Source organism: Eschrichtius robustus, chromosome 13 (genome assembly GCF_028021215.1).
Source record: "Eschrichtius robustus isolate mEscRob2 chromosome 13, mEscRob2.pri, whole genome shotgun sequence".
Classification (NCBI taxonomy): Eukaryota; Metazoa; Chordata; class Mammalia; order Artiodactyla; family Eschrichtiidae; genus Eschrichtius; species Eschrichtius robustus.
Window position 1 is genome coordinate 4198414 of NC_090836.1, and position 15316 is coordinate 4213729.

The following is a 15316-nucleotide window of genomic DNA, read 5'->3' on the forward strand; positions in this document are numbered from 1 at the left end:
GTACAGAATGTACACTTTCATCTAGAAGTGGACTGTTTTACGCAAAATAAAATGTTTGTTGAAAAATAAATAAAACATCCTTCCCTGGGGCCAAGAGGGCAGTCTGGGACGGAAGCACGGCCAGGACCGCTCACTATTAAGACTGTTTTTAGCGCTGCTCCTGGTGACCCGGGAGGTGACCTCAAATACCTGGATGGCTTAGGCACAATTCTGTAAAGATGTCACTTTTCTACATCATCAAAGCTCAGGTGAATTTTCATCATAATGAATCTCAATAATAGTCCAGCAATTAGACAGACTGGGACATGGTTTTAGCAAACGGAAAACTTGACTGTTTCCGTGGGTAGTAAGCCTTAGTCATTCTGCTTTGCATTTCTCCCAGCTCTACAATTAAGGTATCTTTGATACCTTCCTTTTTGGCCAACAGAAGCTTAAAAGATTAAGTGAAATGTCTAACATTCTTCAAAAGGACATACCGGGAGTGGCTGGAGGTTGGTGGACTCAGGAAGCTTGCTCTTCGGGTGACCGCAGAACACCCTCCAGAACGCTCCTCTGGGCCAGGAGCCACCGAGACTAAAGGCGCCAGGCCTTGGTCTATTTCAGAATTTTCAGTTGCACGGAGTAAATGCTGTTCCCCACGGGTTATATGCTTAGCTAGTGCTCCTGATGATTCAAACTGAGAGCAAGGGTCTTCCCCCACCTGCAAGTCAGTTACATAAGAGTTACAGGAAACAAACACCTCCGGAGTCCATTAAGTTTGAGCTGAAAACTTAGGTTTAAATAATGCCAGGTGGAGATGAGACACAGAAATCACAGAAACAAATACATGGCACACACAGACCTCCAGGACCTGCTCCGGAAAGCTTTAATCACTCCATGTAGAAACAATACATTCATACATCCAAATAACTCCCAAGTCTTGACCAGCCTCAATGGAACAGTCTATTGTATTTTGTATTTGGCATTAATACAAAACCTTCCTGTTCGTTACCGCCAAGATTTAGGAGACTGTTACTTATAAACACAGTTTTGTTTTTTTTTTTTACCCTGAGGCTGATATTACCAAAGTGGAAAAGAAGAGTTACTATCAGCTGGAGTGTATTTAATGCAGAATTTAAAAAATCATTTATTCATGACTCTGGAATGTTTCTCTCCCCACTCCCACCCCCAACACTATGTGATGACAAGAGAAAAGATGGCAAACGGCAGTGTCTGGTCTGATTACACTGATGACACGATTCTCAACTCGATCTACTGATGAAAACAAAGACACTAACATCGATGCACTCAACACTATCACGTTTAAAAAAGGGCATCACAATCAGCTCTTTCTTATGAAAGGGGAGCTGGTGTCGGTCTCAGACATGAATAACGGCACAGTTGTTACTTACAGTGTCTATGGCGGGGCACTCTGCCTACTAGAGATGAGCCAGGTAGCCACGTGCAGAGTTCACACCCGTTGCCTTGCAAGTTTCAACCTTGGGCTCTTAGTCTCCTGTAGATCAGATCGGCACGTGTCCAAAAGAGTAACAACCCCCAAAGCTACAACAGTTATCCCATTCAAGTGATGCAAGAGGCAATCATGTTAAATTGGAAAAAAAAAAAAAAAAAAGATAGCCGTGTTGAAGCGCGGACCATTTTAACATCATTTTGTATGCAAATAACAAGTAAGCAGAAGAGCGAGCGTTTCAGAATCTGACTCCCTGATGTCTCTACGGTCCTCTTTTGGGAGCGAGTCCGGAGCAGCAGTGTGCCACCTCCCACAAGGCAGCCTGGTGACTTTCCCGCCTGTATTTCCCTGATGACCTCAGCATGCTTCTAAGATGTGTCCTTTCTAAACACTAACAGCACTTGATCGAAACCGGCTGTTAGTCTGCACATCAGAATTGGGAAATCTTTTTTGTCACTTGACTGCAAAGTATTGGACGTGCAATTTCCTGAGTACTAGGTACTCCCTGTGCACGACTTACTTTCGGCTGCACAATCACGTGTATTCTGGGCTACGATGAGGATCTGGGGGTATGTGGCAGCTGAAGAATTACACACCTAATCATGCTCCCTACTCCTGATTTGTATTATTTCTAGATGCCTTCCCAGTTCAAGTGATGGAACAAGCGTCCCAGGCATAGACGTTTACTGGATTTTTCTTGAGAAGTTAAATTACGTTCACTACCTTTCAGCCCAAACTGACTGAAGATAAGGGAGAGGGAATTTAGTATTAAACTGAGTTAGAAAAAGGTTTCCCAGAAAAGATACCAGTGTTCTTTTTTTTTCAGGTAGAATCATAGAAAATCAAGGTTGGAAAAACACTTAACAGTCATATGGCCAATTCCCCCACCTGACACCCAAACTCCTGTATAACATCTCTGCCTCGTTGTCGCCCAGCCTCTGCTAGAATAGTTTGAGGGGCAGGAAGCTGTTCCAACGTCACTTAGCCCTCCTTAAAACAGAATAGCCAATCAGGTGCAGCAGGGAAACAAACTTCCACTGGGCATGATTATGCATTATAGCGAACTTTTCAAGAGAGTTAGCAGATTGTCAATTGCTACTCAGAAGAATAAACCAGATTTGTTCCAAGCATCCCAGGCCTTCTGCAAATGATTCAAAATGGGGAGATACAATTTAGAAGTGTGAATTTTATAAATCATTGCTGAATAGCTGTGTGTTTGTGGGGGGGCAGATAAAAAAATCTCTTAGAAGTAATCATTGTAGTGACCCCAAAACAAAGGGAAAGTATGTGTTTAAAATAATAAATAAAAGTTTCATTCTGAAGATGCAATAAAAACCTTGTGCAGTAAGTCTTGGTACAAGAATTAAGGAGCGCAGGGGGATGACGCGCGGGCTGATTACGGTCAGTTCAGCAGAAGAGAAGGAGAAGGGCAAGGCCGAGTGTGCGGCCTGCCGCCCGAAGGCATCGGGAGCAGGGCACCCTGTCTTGATCCTCTCCTTCTGGCTTGTTTGGCAGCACTGCCAACGATTCTCTTGTTTCTATTTCTCTCAAGGTACTCAGGCTGCTTCAAGGTTTTAAATTCCACCCCCGCTTCGGAAGACTAACAAAGCAACACGTAGATCGGTGGACAATCATTTCAGAACTCGTTTACAAAGGCTCAGTTCCTCTGAAGGGACACCTTTATGTCTATGTTTTTATTTTTTGAACATACATATGAATAAGTCTATTTGAGCTGAAAACATTTACCCTGAAGACACGGATGTAAACTTTAAAGATGGAGGGACTCAGCTGATTGCGTTTTGAGCGCTGTCTTTCACCCCAGGTGTTAAAACAGCAATGGTATCGATCTGTAACAAACATGAGTAACAAACATGAGTAATGGACAAAAACAAAACAACAACAAACCAACCCTAAAGTCAGTATGTCTTTTTATAGGGAGGCCCCTTTCTTTCACATCTGCTTCAAAAGGATCAGATAATTAACATTGAGCAGCTAGGTGACCGGCAAGCAGATCTCCCTGCGAAAAAGAATAAAACTTCTTCGACCATGGAAGCTTGGAAATGAAATCAGTGAAAGTCTATCAAGTACTCGGGGTAGATCTGGTTGGCATCGAACACCACGAAGACCCTGGGATTCCAGGTGTCATCCACACAGCTGTCATACAAATTCACGTAGCTCCCGTCTTTGGAAGGAGGGCGCACGAATTTGGAGTCTCCGTTTATGTAATCTCCAATCAGCACTCGGGCAAGAAACATAGATTTGTACGTTCTAAACAGATGCTGCTGTTGCAGGTTTACGCCGTGAACCTGGAATGTGTTTCCGTGCTTTACGTCGTCTTTGCAGAAGCGGCTGGCATAAGCAGCATCTCGAGCAAAATAGGTTCCTTAAACAAAAAGGAGCCCGAAGAGCCAAGATTACTCCAAGGAGTGTATGAAACACAAGCAAAAAAAAACACTGTGATTGTTAGGGGGAGAGACACACGGAACTGTGTAACAGGAATAGACATGGAATTTCCTCGCCAGTAGGTTTTAAAGAAAAGAACAGAAATCCGTCTGTTATGGACAGCTGTGATGCAGGCTGCCACTGGGATAGATCTGTTAGTACAGACCAGAGTCCCCACCACCAACACCATCCCCGTCCCCACCAAAACGTAGCAACCAGACTTGTGTTTTCAAAAAGAGTCTTATAAAGAAATCCAATACGTAAGATGGATGCAAATGGTTTCTGTGATTACAAGTGACAGGACCTGCCTTGTCACTGCTCGGACCTCCCTCCCACTTCTGTTTCCTTCCACCCTTTCCCCATCCACCACCCACCCATCTAAGCATCCACTGGAGAGCACAGTGAAACCATGGGTCTGCAGAGATGATTTCAAACCCCAAGAAACCACATTTCTGTGCTACAGGGTAACTGTTCAATAATATTTCTGGAGATGAGAGAACCCCATATCCAGGAAAAGATTTCTGGAGAGTGTGATGTTATTCACACCTGAACGTTCCAAAAGGACAAGCTCACTTGTCCGCTGCCTAAAGAGGAAACCTCCGTGAAGAATCCGACTCTTCCAAAATGGCAGGCCTAGGAGGCTGACATCATTAAGGGAATACTTAACCTAAAACATTTCGGAAATGAACTGCAAAGTCTATTACCCAAATCCGACGGGACTTAATGTAACACCTTTCTGATCCTCTTACAGTTAAATAAATGGGATGGCCTTTAAAGTCGTTATTTTTAAAATTAATTTACTCTTAAAAATGTAGCACCTCCTGATCCTGAGTGGTAGCCAGTTCTCTTGCTGGAGGTGAGGTACAAAATAAGGACCAAGCAAAGAAATGTCCACCCCTTACCTTTTCCCCTCCCCTCTCTCCTTAATTTGCTTGAGTAGTGAGCACAACCTGGACAACTTAGACTTTCACAACATTAGAAAAAAGGTGAGGATTTCCCCCATTATTCCGTGACGCTCATTAATATTCCTACCTATCATTTTCTAAAAAACAAAACAAAACAAAAAATAGACCTACGTACAGTGTACACATTAATTGATTTATTTTATAGTGCTCTATGTACTTGACATAAAACAGTTCAGTGTATGGGTTTATCCATGCAAAGGACTTATGCATGGAAAGTAAACGTCACAATGCAAAAATCAGCTAATCTGGACATGATGCCCCATCTGAGTGACTGGGACTTGGGGGGTTAGCTAATCTGGTAGAGGTGTAAAAAGCTTTCCTTCCATCTTGCACACCCAGGAAGTGGCTTTTCGGTGTCTCAGAAACTCTGAGGGTGTGCCAGGAACCCAGTACAGTAACTTTTAACTTAGTGACTCTCAAGCCCCTGAGCTACAAACAGTCACTCCTCTCTCAGGAGAGGAGAGTCTCTTCTAGCGCTCCAACTGGATCCTGATAGTTACCTTTTCCAAAGAGAGCACCGTGTATACCGTTGATTCTCCAGTCAAAGTTATGAATGCAAATTGCTTCCACAAATTCACTGCTGGTGCCATGAAATAGCATCTGTTCATTAATCTGAGGCACGCCTCTTTTTTTCTTGAGCTGAACCTTTTTCCTAAAAACACAATACACAGACACAAAACACACAGATATCTACCATAAGTGGCATTATAAATTTTTCAAGGAGCAAACCTCAATAGAAAGGGTAAAACAGAACACAGTTCTTTAACATACATCGTAAGTGGACAAATAGCTCTGGAAAAAAACAATCTCAAATGATCTTGCACACATAAATCATCTCATCAAAAATTATTAGTTAATATTGACACTGAATGTTGAAAATTATACCAAAAACTATAGGTATCCCAGACAATGCCCCATCATAGTAAAGTGACTGATCGCCTAAACCAACCAAGCTTTACAGATGCTTAAAAATGACACTACAAACAGTAGATAATACATAGTTCACAGAGTCTTTAAACAGTGAATTCCTCGAGCACGGACCATGCCTTAATCTTTTTATCCCCGGACTAGGACATGTTGGTTAAACTGAACTGAACTTTGCATCTTAGGGCTGGAAGGGACATGAAGCCATCCAGTTCAAACCTCTTGCCAATGGACAATCCTCTTCCAACACATAAAATGATATTCAATGTAGGACTTATTGTAATAGTAAAAAAACAAACAAACCGAAAACAGCCTAAAATTCTTTCACAGCAAAAGGAATAATTATATATTTATACATGAAAGTTAAAATAATGAACTAGATCTATATGTATTAACATAGATACCTCTTGAAAAATAATGTTTAATGTAAAAAGAATGATGCAAAAAGAGACCTATATCTCAAAATAATAATGTGTATTGTAGAGGTATACAAACATAGGTAGTAAAAAATATAAAAACACGGATAAGAAGGTATCACAGCAACTTGAGGGGGAAAGAAGGAGGAGAGGATGGGGATGGGGGAAACATTCCACCTTGATCTCTAATGCTGTGTATCTTAAAAAAAAAAAAACCAAACAAAAAAACCCAGACACAAAGACGAAGAAAATGTCACAAATATTAAAATGTTAAATCTGATTGGTAGGTACATGGGTGTCTGTGAACTACTGGCTGCATTTTCATTTAAATATATTTCATTCAAAAGATGTCTTAAAGATTAAAAAGAACCCTCCCCTGTTAACTCCGTAATGAGAGCTGCCCCGTGCCTGCTCAGCTCACCCCGTGTCCGGTGCTCCCCGCTCCGCACGGCAGCCGATCTATTGGCCATCAGCTGTAATTGTGAGAAAGTCACCCCCCGACGGTGAACCAGAATCTGCCTCCCTGGTACTTCTACTCTCGGTCTTAGTTATTCCCTTCTGAACACAGAACAACCAAACGCTTAACACAAAACAACTCCAAATATCCAGGAATAACTGTGAACACCGAAAGGCTTTTTTCCCCAGGTGAACAGACACCACTGTCTCAACTACTCCTCCCAGGGCACAGCTTCTAGGCCTTTCTCCACCCTGGACAGCCTTTAGTGGGCAGGAATCTGCTGGACACCTTCTATTCCGAAAATGCTGGGAAGAAAGAGAAACAGAGCCCAGATGTCGTGGGACGGCGCCCAGCTGAGCTCGCTCTGCACCAGGCGTCACGCTACTGACGGAAGCTTGTCGTCAGTTAAAGCTGCCGGGGCTTTCTCAAAGCAGGCTTCTCTCGGCTCGCTAGATTTGTGCAACTGATGTCTAAATCTCATGCAATAGGTTTATTTCAATTAAGCTTTATCTTGATATAGTAATTTTAAAAGTACAGAATTTATAAAGAGCAGGCAGCTTAGGGACTGTTCGGGGCTGGGGGGAAGGACACTTGCCCTTAAATGCCAAGAGAATGGAAATGTATATGGTCGTTCTCAGAGCCCTCTGGCAGCATGTATCAAAATTCAAATGCATATGCTTTCATCTACTGGAGACAGTCTTTTCAGACCATTAAGCATGACATTAGGAAGATGTGCATTAAACAAACATTTATTTCAGAAAAAGCCAGCATGTTTTCACAAAGAACAAATTATGCCAACTTTCTTTTTGGACCTTTATGTACTGTCTGCCTTGTTTTTTTTACAATGCACATTTGTTGCTTTTCTAACTAAGAAAGAAATCTTTTTAAGAGAAGATAATCATACTTGTTTAGACTCACTGTTTCAATCTTCCAAGGTCTTTCCGACTCCTGATTAATTCACCCTACAAGTAAGCTTCCCCTTCTAGTTTTTGGTTGGTTTTTTTTTTAATTTTTTTTAATTTATTTATGGCTGTGTTGGGTCTTCGTTTCTGTGCGAGGGCTTTCTCTAGTTGTGGCAAGGGGGGGCCACTCTTCATCACGGTGCGCGGGCCTCTCGCTATCGCGGCCTCTCTTGTTGCGGAGCACAGGCTCCAGACGCGCAGGCTCAGTAATTGTGGCTCACGGGCCTAGTTGCTCCGCGGCACGTGGGATCTTCCCAGACCAGGGCTTGAACCCGTGTCGCCTGCATTGGCAGGCAGATTCTCAACCACTGCGCCACCAGGGAAGCCCCCCCTTCTAGTTTTGAATCTTCCACAAGTGTGATAAGCAAGCCTCCTACATTTTCATCCAAATTCCTGACAGAGATGTGGAAGGGCTCAAGAAGAAAGCATGCATGCCATTCAAGTTACTCTTTGATAAGACTTTTAACCAGGTATTACTTTTTCCCTCTGTATGGTCACCCGGCACCCATCTCTCCATCTCGCCTCCATCGTAAGGGCCTTTCTCAACCACTCGTAGAAATCAAGTTACACTGTCTAAGGGGCTTATCCACCTACCACTATGGCAGTCCTCTTAGTTAGCGGAGCATCAGTGAATTCATTCTGGTTTTTTCTAAGTAAACATTTCTTTAACATACGTCCTTCAAATATTAAGCTTCACGGTCTATAATGACTAGAATCCACGCTATAATCAAGATATTCACTCATCACTACTTTGCAGGCACAGATTAGAATGAACTTTGGTTTCAAAATTCACTCGAGTCTCTCTTAGATAAGATAAATGAAGTGGTGGTTAGTGAAAGAGCCGGAAGTGTGGGCACCGAAATTCTGCTCAGTCACCGGATAGGTACAGCGTCTATGGGATGGGGTGGTCACAGCTCTGCACCCCCCATGGTGTGCACGGTTTACTTTAGTGCCCATCGCCAAGGCACCCAGGACACGCGGAGACTCACACTGTGACCTTGCTCTAGAAGGGCTAACATTGGGTTCCAGGGCCTCTTGGGCTCCAGTTAAACCTTCAGGGAAAGTCACAGGATTGAAACCAAACTAGGTTCTCCACCACCCTGCCCACCTTTGCCCAACCCCACACTCATCTCTGAACTTACTGAAAATGCTGTTGCACCCACTTCTCAAAGATGTCTTAAAAGTACCCTCCCCCCCAGGGACTAGGGTGCCAACCGGGCCAGGCTGGGTGTGCCCCACATTCCAAATGCAGCAGGAAGAGCTTCGCGCTCTGGACTGGAATAGGTTCGTCCAGTTTAGACCAGCGGTTCTCCCTCCTGGCTGAACACCGGAATCACTTGTAGACCTTTTTAAAGATAAAACTGTCAGAACGCAGAGGCTCTGATTCAGTGGCTCTGGGATGGGTGACAAATGCCCAGGTTAAAGAGCTTCCCCAGGTGATTTTGACAGGCAGCCAGGATGGAGAACCTCGCACCTAAATCAGCATTCTTAACAAAGCAGCAGCCTTCCCTGCTCTTATTTCCTGCTGCCTTATCCTTCCCCTCCCTGGACCAGTCCAACCGTCTCCCCTCACTGCCCTAGAATTGGGAGTGCTGGAATCAATCAAACATCGCCATGGTTCCCACCCCAAATCCGCACGTTCCCACGTCAGCTAAGCCCTCGACACTGACGGAGACCCCATGGTTCCCAGGTTAGCTCTTTCTCCCCGCCATGTTCCACAGCGGGTGTTTCCTGTCTCCCCTTTTCCTCTCTCTCCCTCACATGCCCCCCCTAGCACCTCATTCTCTGCAGGCGACCTCACTTCTTCCTTCCCCAAGGAAACAAAGTATCAGGAAGGAACTCCCTGACCTACCTCATCTCCGATCCCCTCCCCCTCCTCATCTGTAAATCTAACTGGACCACCCTGTCTCTCTCCTTCCGACCCACGTTCTCTGAGTCCCACCCCATTACCCCTCCCTCTCTCTGCTGTCTTTTAAACTCTCCCTCTGCGTAGGTGCTTTCCTATAATAATGTAAATATCCTCAGGTCTCTCCCATCTTTAAATTTGAAAAACAAAACCAAGCACCCTTCCCACGCCCACGTCACCATCTTCTCACATCTCTCACTCTCTTCACTGCCGAGCGCCTTGGAAGAGTTGGCAGCGTTTGCTGTACACACAGTATAGCATCTACCAACGTTGCTCTTGCCTAGGGTACCAAGGACATTTTATTGCAAAATCCAAAGGGCGTTTTCAACATTCATCTTTCTTGGCATCTCTGCCGTATGTGACCCTGAGGATGACACAAACTTGTGTCAACCACGTTCTTCCTTTGGCTCCTGCGAGTCCACATTCTATGGGTTTTCTTCCACTTTATGTGGTTACTTCTCAGTTTCCTCCCTGGGCTTTCTCTTCCTCTGTTCATCCCTTCCAGAGTTTGGTCCTTACCCCCTTCTTTTCCCAATTGACATAAAATACTTGGTCATCTTATCGATTCCTTTGGCTTCTATGACCTCACACTTCCCAGTAACTCCAAAACCTTTATCTCTGTCTACACTGCTCTCTTGAGCTCCCAACCCATGTATCAACTGCTAACCCCTCCCCGTCCTCCCCAGACCAAAACCTGTTCCTACCCATTTCCCTCAGTCAATTAGAACAAATAAGTCTGAATCCTTGGAGTTATCTTTCCCATCTCCCTTACCCACCCCATCATGCACATTAAATCAAGTACGAGGCAATATCATTCTACATCTCTAATATCTCAAAACAGTCCTCTTCACTGCAGTGGTACAGATAGCACCTTGGTTCAGGCCATCCCGTGTGTCACATTTGTAAAGACTGAAGCAATTTCCTAAGTCGGTCACCCTTCTGTGATCCCTTTAAGCCCGTTTCTCAGCCTCAGCACTGCTGACGCTTTGGGCTGGGGGGCGCTTTGTTGTGGGGCCCGTCCTGTGCACCGCAGGATGTTTAGCATACCTGCCCTCCGCCCCGCAGACGCAGTGGTACCCCCCCAGCCTACACCGTGACGACCAAAAACAGCTCCAGTCATTGCCTAACATCCCCTAGTGGGCAAAATCACCCCTAACTGAGAACCGCTGCTTTAAACTCCTTCTCCACAGTGCAGCCTGATAAATTATTTTTCTAAAATGCAAATCAGCTCCATCACTCTCTTGCCTAAAGTCCTGCAATGGCTTTCCACTGTCCCAGGGAAAAAACCCAAACCCCTTAGTTTGTTTACAAGGCCCCGCGTGGCCTGGCCTGTGCCAACTCTCTGACCCAGACGCCAGGTCAGTCCAACTCATAAGGCTGATGGAGAAAATCACACGACCACCCAGTGGGTCTCCCACAAACCCCTGCATGCTCTACCTCCTGAATACTTTTCTAGCACCTTCTCTCACCATCATCCTATCTTCTGTCCTATTTGAAACCCTCTCAATGTTCTGCATTCCCTCTTGTCATCGATCTCTGGCCCATGCTGCTCCCGATGCCTGGGGTGCCCTCCCCTCTCCTCCCGCATCCAGCCCAGACGACACCGGCTTAGGAAGTGCTCCGTGACACCCCACACACACCCTACTTCTGTCCAAGCTCTGGTCCTGTGCACTCTTACATCCCGAGCGCCTAGAACAGTGCCTGGCACAAAGCTGGTTCTGGAACATATTGCTGGAAGACGGGAGGAAGGAAGGAAGGCCTGGACAACATGCAAACTGACATCTGCTGGACTCATGTGGGCTTCCCGCCTGTGTAGTGAGTCACAGGTTACGTGACAATGGGGTGGACGACTTTATTTTCGTCCTTCAGGCAGAGATCAGAAAGACAGGCTGTCTTTAAAATGCGACTCAGTATTTTCTGCTGTCACGGCAGGTGGCAGGTTCATTTCCCATCACAGATTTCTATAGGCCGACCTCACATAACATCATGAATGGCATCTACAGAGTAAAAACATCTCCAGTGAGATTCTTAGGATATGATGTGTTGGGGATTCACTGGAACATTTCTACCACTAGGAATTAATTGAGGTCTCAAATTACGAGGAAGACTGACAGGAATTCCACCTCAGAGGCCCGATTAAGAAGAAGGAATTAAGTCTTCATCAGAACATTTTAGGAAAACTTACTTTATTCACTGAGAGAATAAGACCAAAGAAGACGGAGGCTTCCATCCTCCTCTACAAAAGAATCACCTAAACAAGACCTGAATAAAACCTAAACTCAGTTAAACTCAATATTGTCAGAAATAAAAGTGGGCTGGGCCCAAAGACTCAAAATTACAAAGAATACAAGCTGAAAACCCTTATTTTATGATATAAACTATTATGAGAATAAAACCTGGAGTTTACTCAGGCTGTAGGAACTGACCTACCAGAAGCATGAAAGAATTCTGCATATTGTCACCAAACAAAAGTCAGCCTGATTTTCAAGTACATGAGAATGAAATGAGTTAAGGCCTGGGATTCGCTTTAAAATACTTCAGCAACAACAATAACATAGCAAAAGAGGAGATAGATTATGATGGTAAATCTAGATAAATGTTAAATCAGGATGATGGATACACAGGGTTCATGACATTAGACTCTATTATTTGAAATTTTCCTGACTAAATGTTAAATGCTTGTATTAAAAAATATTAGAAATCAAACCTTGAACACAGATTTAATAAAAGTATTTCAGAAAATCACTTATTTTAAGTAACGCCTGTTATTCAGAAAAATACAGCACAATGTGTTCGTGTGGACAATACCTGTAAGTTTCTTGTAATGGGCTTTATTTTTAAATAAGTTAAGTGCACACCAAGCAATCCAATGGGTCATTTCCAACCTAAATTGAGTAATGAATGGAGATTTTAAACCTAGAACATCAACTCCGGGCTAAGCAGGGAATTTGAAGGTACGTTTTACAATGTCCTTCAAAACTAAAAACAAGCAAATGACTCACAGGCTAGGAAGTCTGAGCCAACAAAGTCATAGAAACAGAACTAAACAGCTCCCCAGAACCCCTGGTAATGCTGATTCAGCCACGACGCCCAGCTCGAAACTCTGAAAGCAGCGCAGAAGAGGCTGTCAGACAGTGTTGTACGGGATGCTGGTGCTGGCTTACGGAGCAGCTCTCCCTGAGGATGAGGAAGAGAGCTGAAAAACCAGGTCAAAACACGCACAGTGCGTCTACACAGCTCACGTGGTGGTGCCACTGACAATGAATACGATTAAACACTTGTGCTTCACTGTCTCTGAGGCTGTAAAAGTCTCAGAGGCCAAGGAGGGGGTTCAGAGTAGAAACTGTCTCACCTGCAAAAGAACTCCCACAAGTCTAGGTTTTGAATTCTCTGAATTCTTTTAATTCTGTTGCGATCCACTGTTTTCCCAAAGAGACTAGCAACTCCATTGTATTCGTGTGTTTGATTGTGCAAAGGAATGAGCTGGAAAGAGAAGTTTGCACAGTTTTACTGGGGTCCTTTCCAATCTCTCCCACCTGCAGTTGGTCAGTGCGGCTCTCACCTGATAGGGCAGGTCGGTATTCACATTCTCCCAGTGGAGTGGCATGGGGATGGCCTCATTTTCACAGATATAACTTTAAATAGAAAAGACAAAACAAAATATTAGAAGCTGATTAGAATCACTGTCAATGACTTAGACGTTTTCTCCCAAGCTGAATTTTCATGCTGAGGTATTGTGACAAACGCAATTAAGTGTAGTCCTTGGTTTCTTTATTTTAAAATATTTATTGAATACCGGCTTGTGTGCAGCTTTTTAGGGGCTGAATTGAGAAATCTGATGGGAAACGTCTAATCCTACCTAACATTAAGATTTCAAAAATAGTCGTTTAATTCAGTCTTGTTTTTCTTATTTTTTCAGAATTTCTTTTAAATGTAGGAAGATTTTAGGTGAAGAAAAGGAATTTCCAAGAAGAAAATCAAAACTTCTTGATTAAAACAACAAACCTCTTTAACAGATGTATACTGACTATTAAATACCATCCAAAACCCTCGGCTGCACGTTCGACATCCTTCAAGATCTAATTCAAACCTAAACCCTTCTCTCCTTATTGTCCACTATCCCCCTGCACGGTCCGCATGAACTCACTCAGCGGAGAAGCCGGTAAAGTTATCCACCATGTTTAAGCCACTGGATGTGAACACAGAAAAAGACAAGGATCTTGGGGAGCTTGATGGCAAAAGGCTGTAACTGATAATATTGATATGAATCCTTTCTGGTGACTGGAGGTTATGGAAGAAATTCATAAATTTCAAGTCTATCTTTAGCGTACTTTTTAACTCATTTCAACTTTGGGAAGATCACACAATCATATGATTTAAAGATGAATAGGTATAAAAAAGTGAACGGTGGACGGTTTCCCTCCCACTCCAGTCCTTGGTCTAGTTCTCACCTCTTGCCTCCATTCCAAGTAATCACTGTTTTTAGTCTCTTGGGTATTCTTCCAGAACTTCTCGAGGTTAACACAAGCCTTTTTTTTTTTTTTTTTTTTTTGCACACATGAATGGTAGCATAATCATGTGTTTTTCGCAGCTGCTCTTTTTTTTCACTGACTATGTTCTTAAGAGATCCTTCTATATCAGTAGGTAAGAGAGCATCCTAGCACAGAGCCTGGCACAGGGCAGACACTGCTGCATGGACACACCCCTACTGATGACAAGCCCCCTACTGATGACATTTAGCCTTTTTCAACTCTTTGCTACTGTTAAGGATGCTGCAAAGAACAAGTCTGTCCCTTTGTCATTGTACATGGCCACGTGCCAATTTTTAGGATAACATCTTTGAAATGGCATTTCTGAGTCAAAGAATATATTTATTCCTGATTTTGACAGAAACTGCCAAAGTGCCCTCCTCGAAGGCTATACGCATTGACATTTCCCCCAGAAATGCAGAGAATGCCTATTTGCCAACAACCTCTCCAAAGGAGTGTGTTGTCAAACTTGAGAATTTTTGTCAATCTGATGGTAAGAAATAATCTGGTATAAGTTGTATTTCTCTTATCACGAGTGAGGCTGCATGAACTGTTCAAATTCTTCTAAGAATTCTTCTGTTCTCATCCTTCTAAGGGGTTGCTGGTCTTCTATTTAGAGATTCCGAAAAGTACTTCAAATACTATACAGATGAACCCTTTGACTGTGATACCGAGTAACAATACCTTTCCCAGGTTTTCTTTGTTTTTTTTGGTTTTTTACTTTGCCTGATGTATCTTTTAGCTATGGAAAAGATTTTTGTTTGTTTGTTTAATGTTTGTAGCCTTAGTTAATTGTAAATTCCTTGCCGATAGGAAATGTACTATTCACTTTGCATGTCAAAAAATGCTCAGTGTATTCCTGTAATAAATAAACATTTGTATATCGATACCTCGTCATCTTCATCACTCTTCTGTATCCTACCTAACTGTTCTTCCTCTTTTATTATCTTGCTTTTTGTCCTCTGTTGTGGTTAATTCCCTCCCTGTCCTATCTTTGTTCTATGGCTTGTATAGTCTGTGAGAGAACAAAGTGCTTGACCCCATTACGTGCTTCTCCCCACCAAAGGGTACCAGATATAATAACACACAGTTACAATAACAATTTTCCATTATTATGTCTCATTTTTCTCCCAGATTCCATACCCTTTGAAGATAAGTAATTCTTTTATTAAAACCCTTACACTTAAGAATGAGGATGTGATGTAGCTGGTAAGGAAGTAAGATTCTCTCCCTTCCACAGAAGTACTGGAGCATTCATTATATAA

At 43.3% G+C, this 15316-nt stretch overlaps 1 protein-coding gene across 5 annotated transcripts in view; it reads right to left on the bottom strand.

The window, feature by feature from the left end:
* Nucleotides 1-880: 880 nt before the first annotated feature.
* The window catches only part of PARP11 (poly(ADP-ribose) polymerase family member 11), a 36007-nt gene continuing 21571 nt past the window's right edge, over nt 881-15316 (bottom strand). For 3 of the 5 annotated variants that reach the window (XM_068561091.1, XM_068561092.1, XM_068561095.1), the window contains 4 exons: nt 13085-13157; nt 12875-13005; nt 5358-5509; nt 3108-3833 (listed from right to left, as the gene is read on the bottom strand). In XM_068561091.1, the coding sequence (XP_068417192.1) occupies nt 3517-3833; nt 5358-5509; nt 12875-13005; nt 13085-13157 (673 nt within the window). In that variant the 3' untranslated portion in view covers nt 3108-3516. Of the gene's footprint in view, nt 1496-3107; nt 3834-5357; nt 5510-12874; nt 13006-13084; nt 13158-15316 lie in introns of those variants that run through there. The other 2 variants (XM_068561094.1, XM_068561093.1) reach the window with 2 other exon arrangements.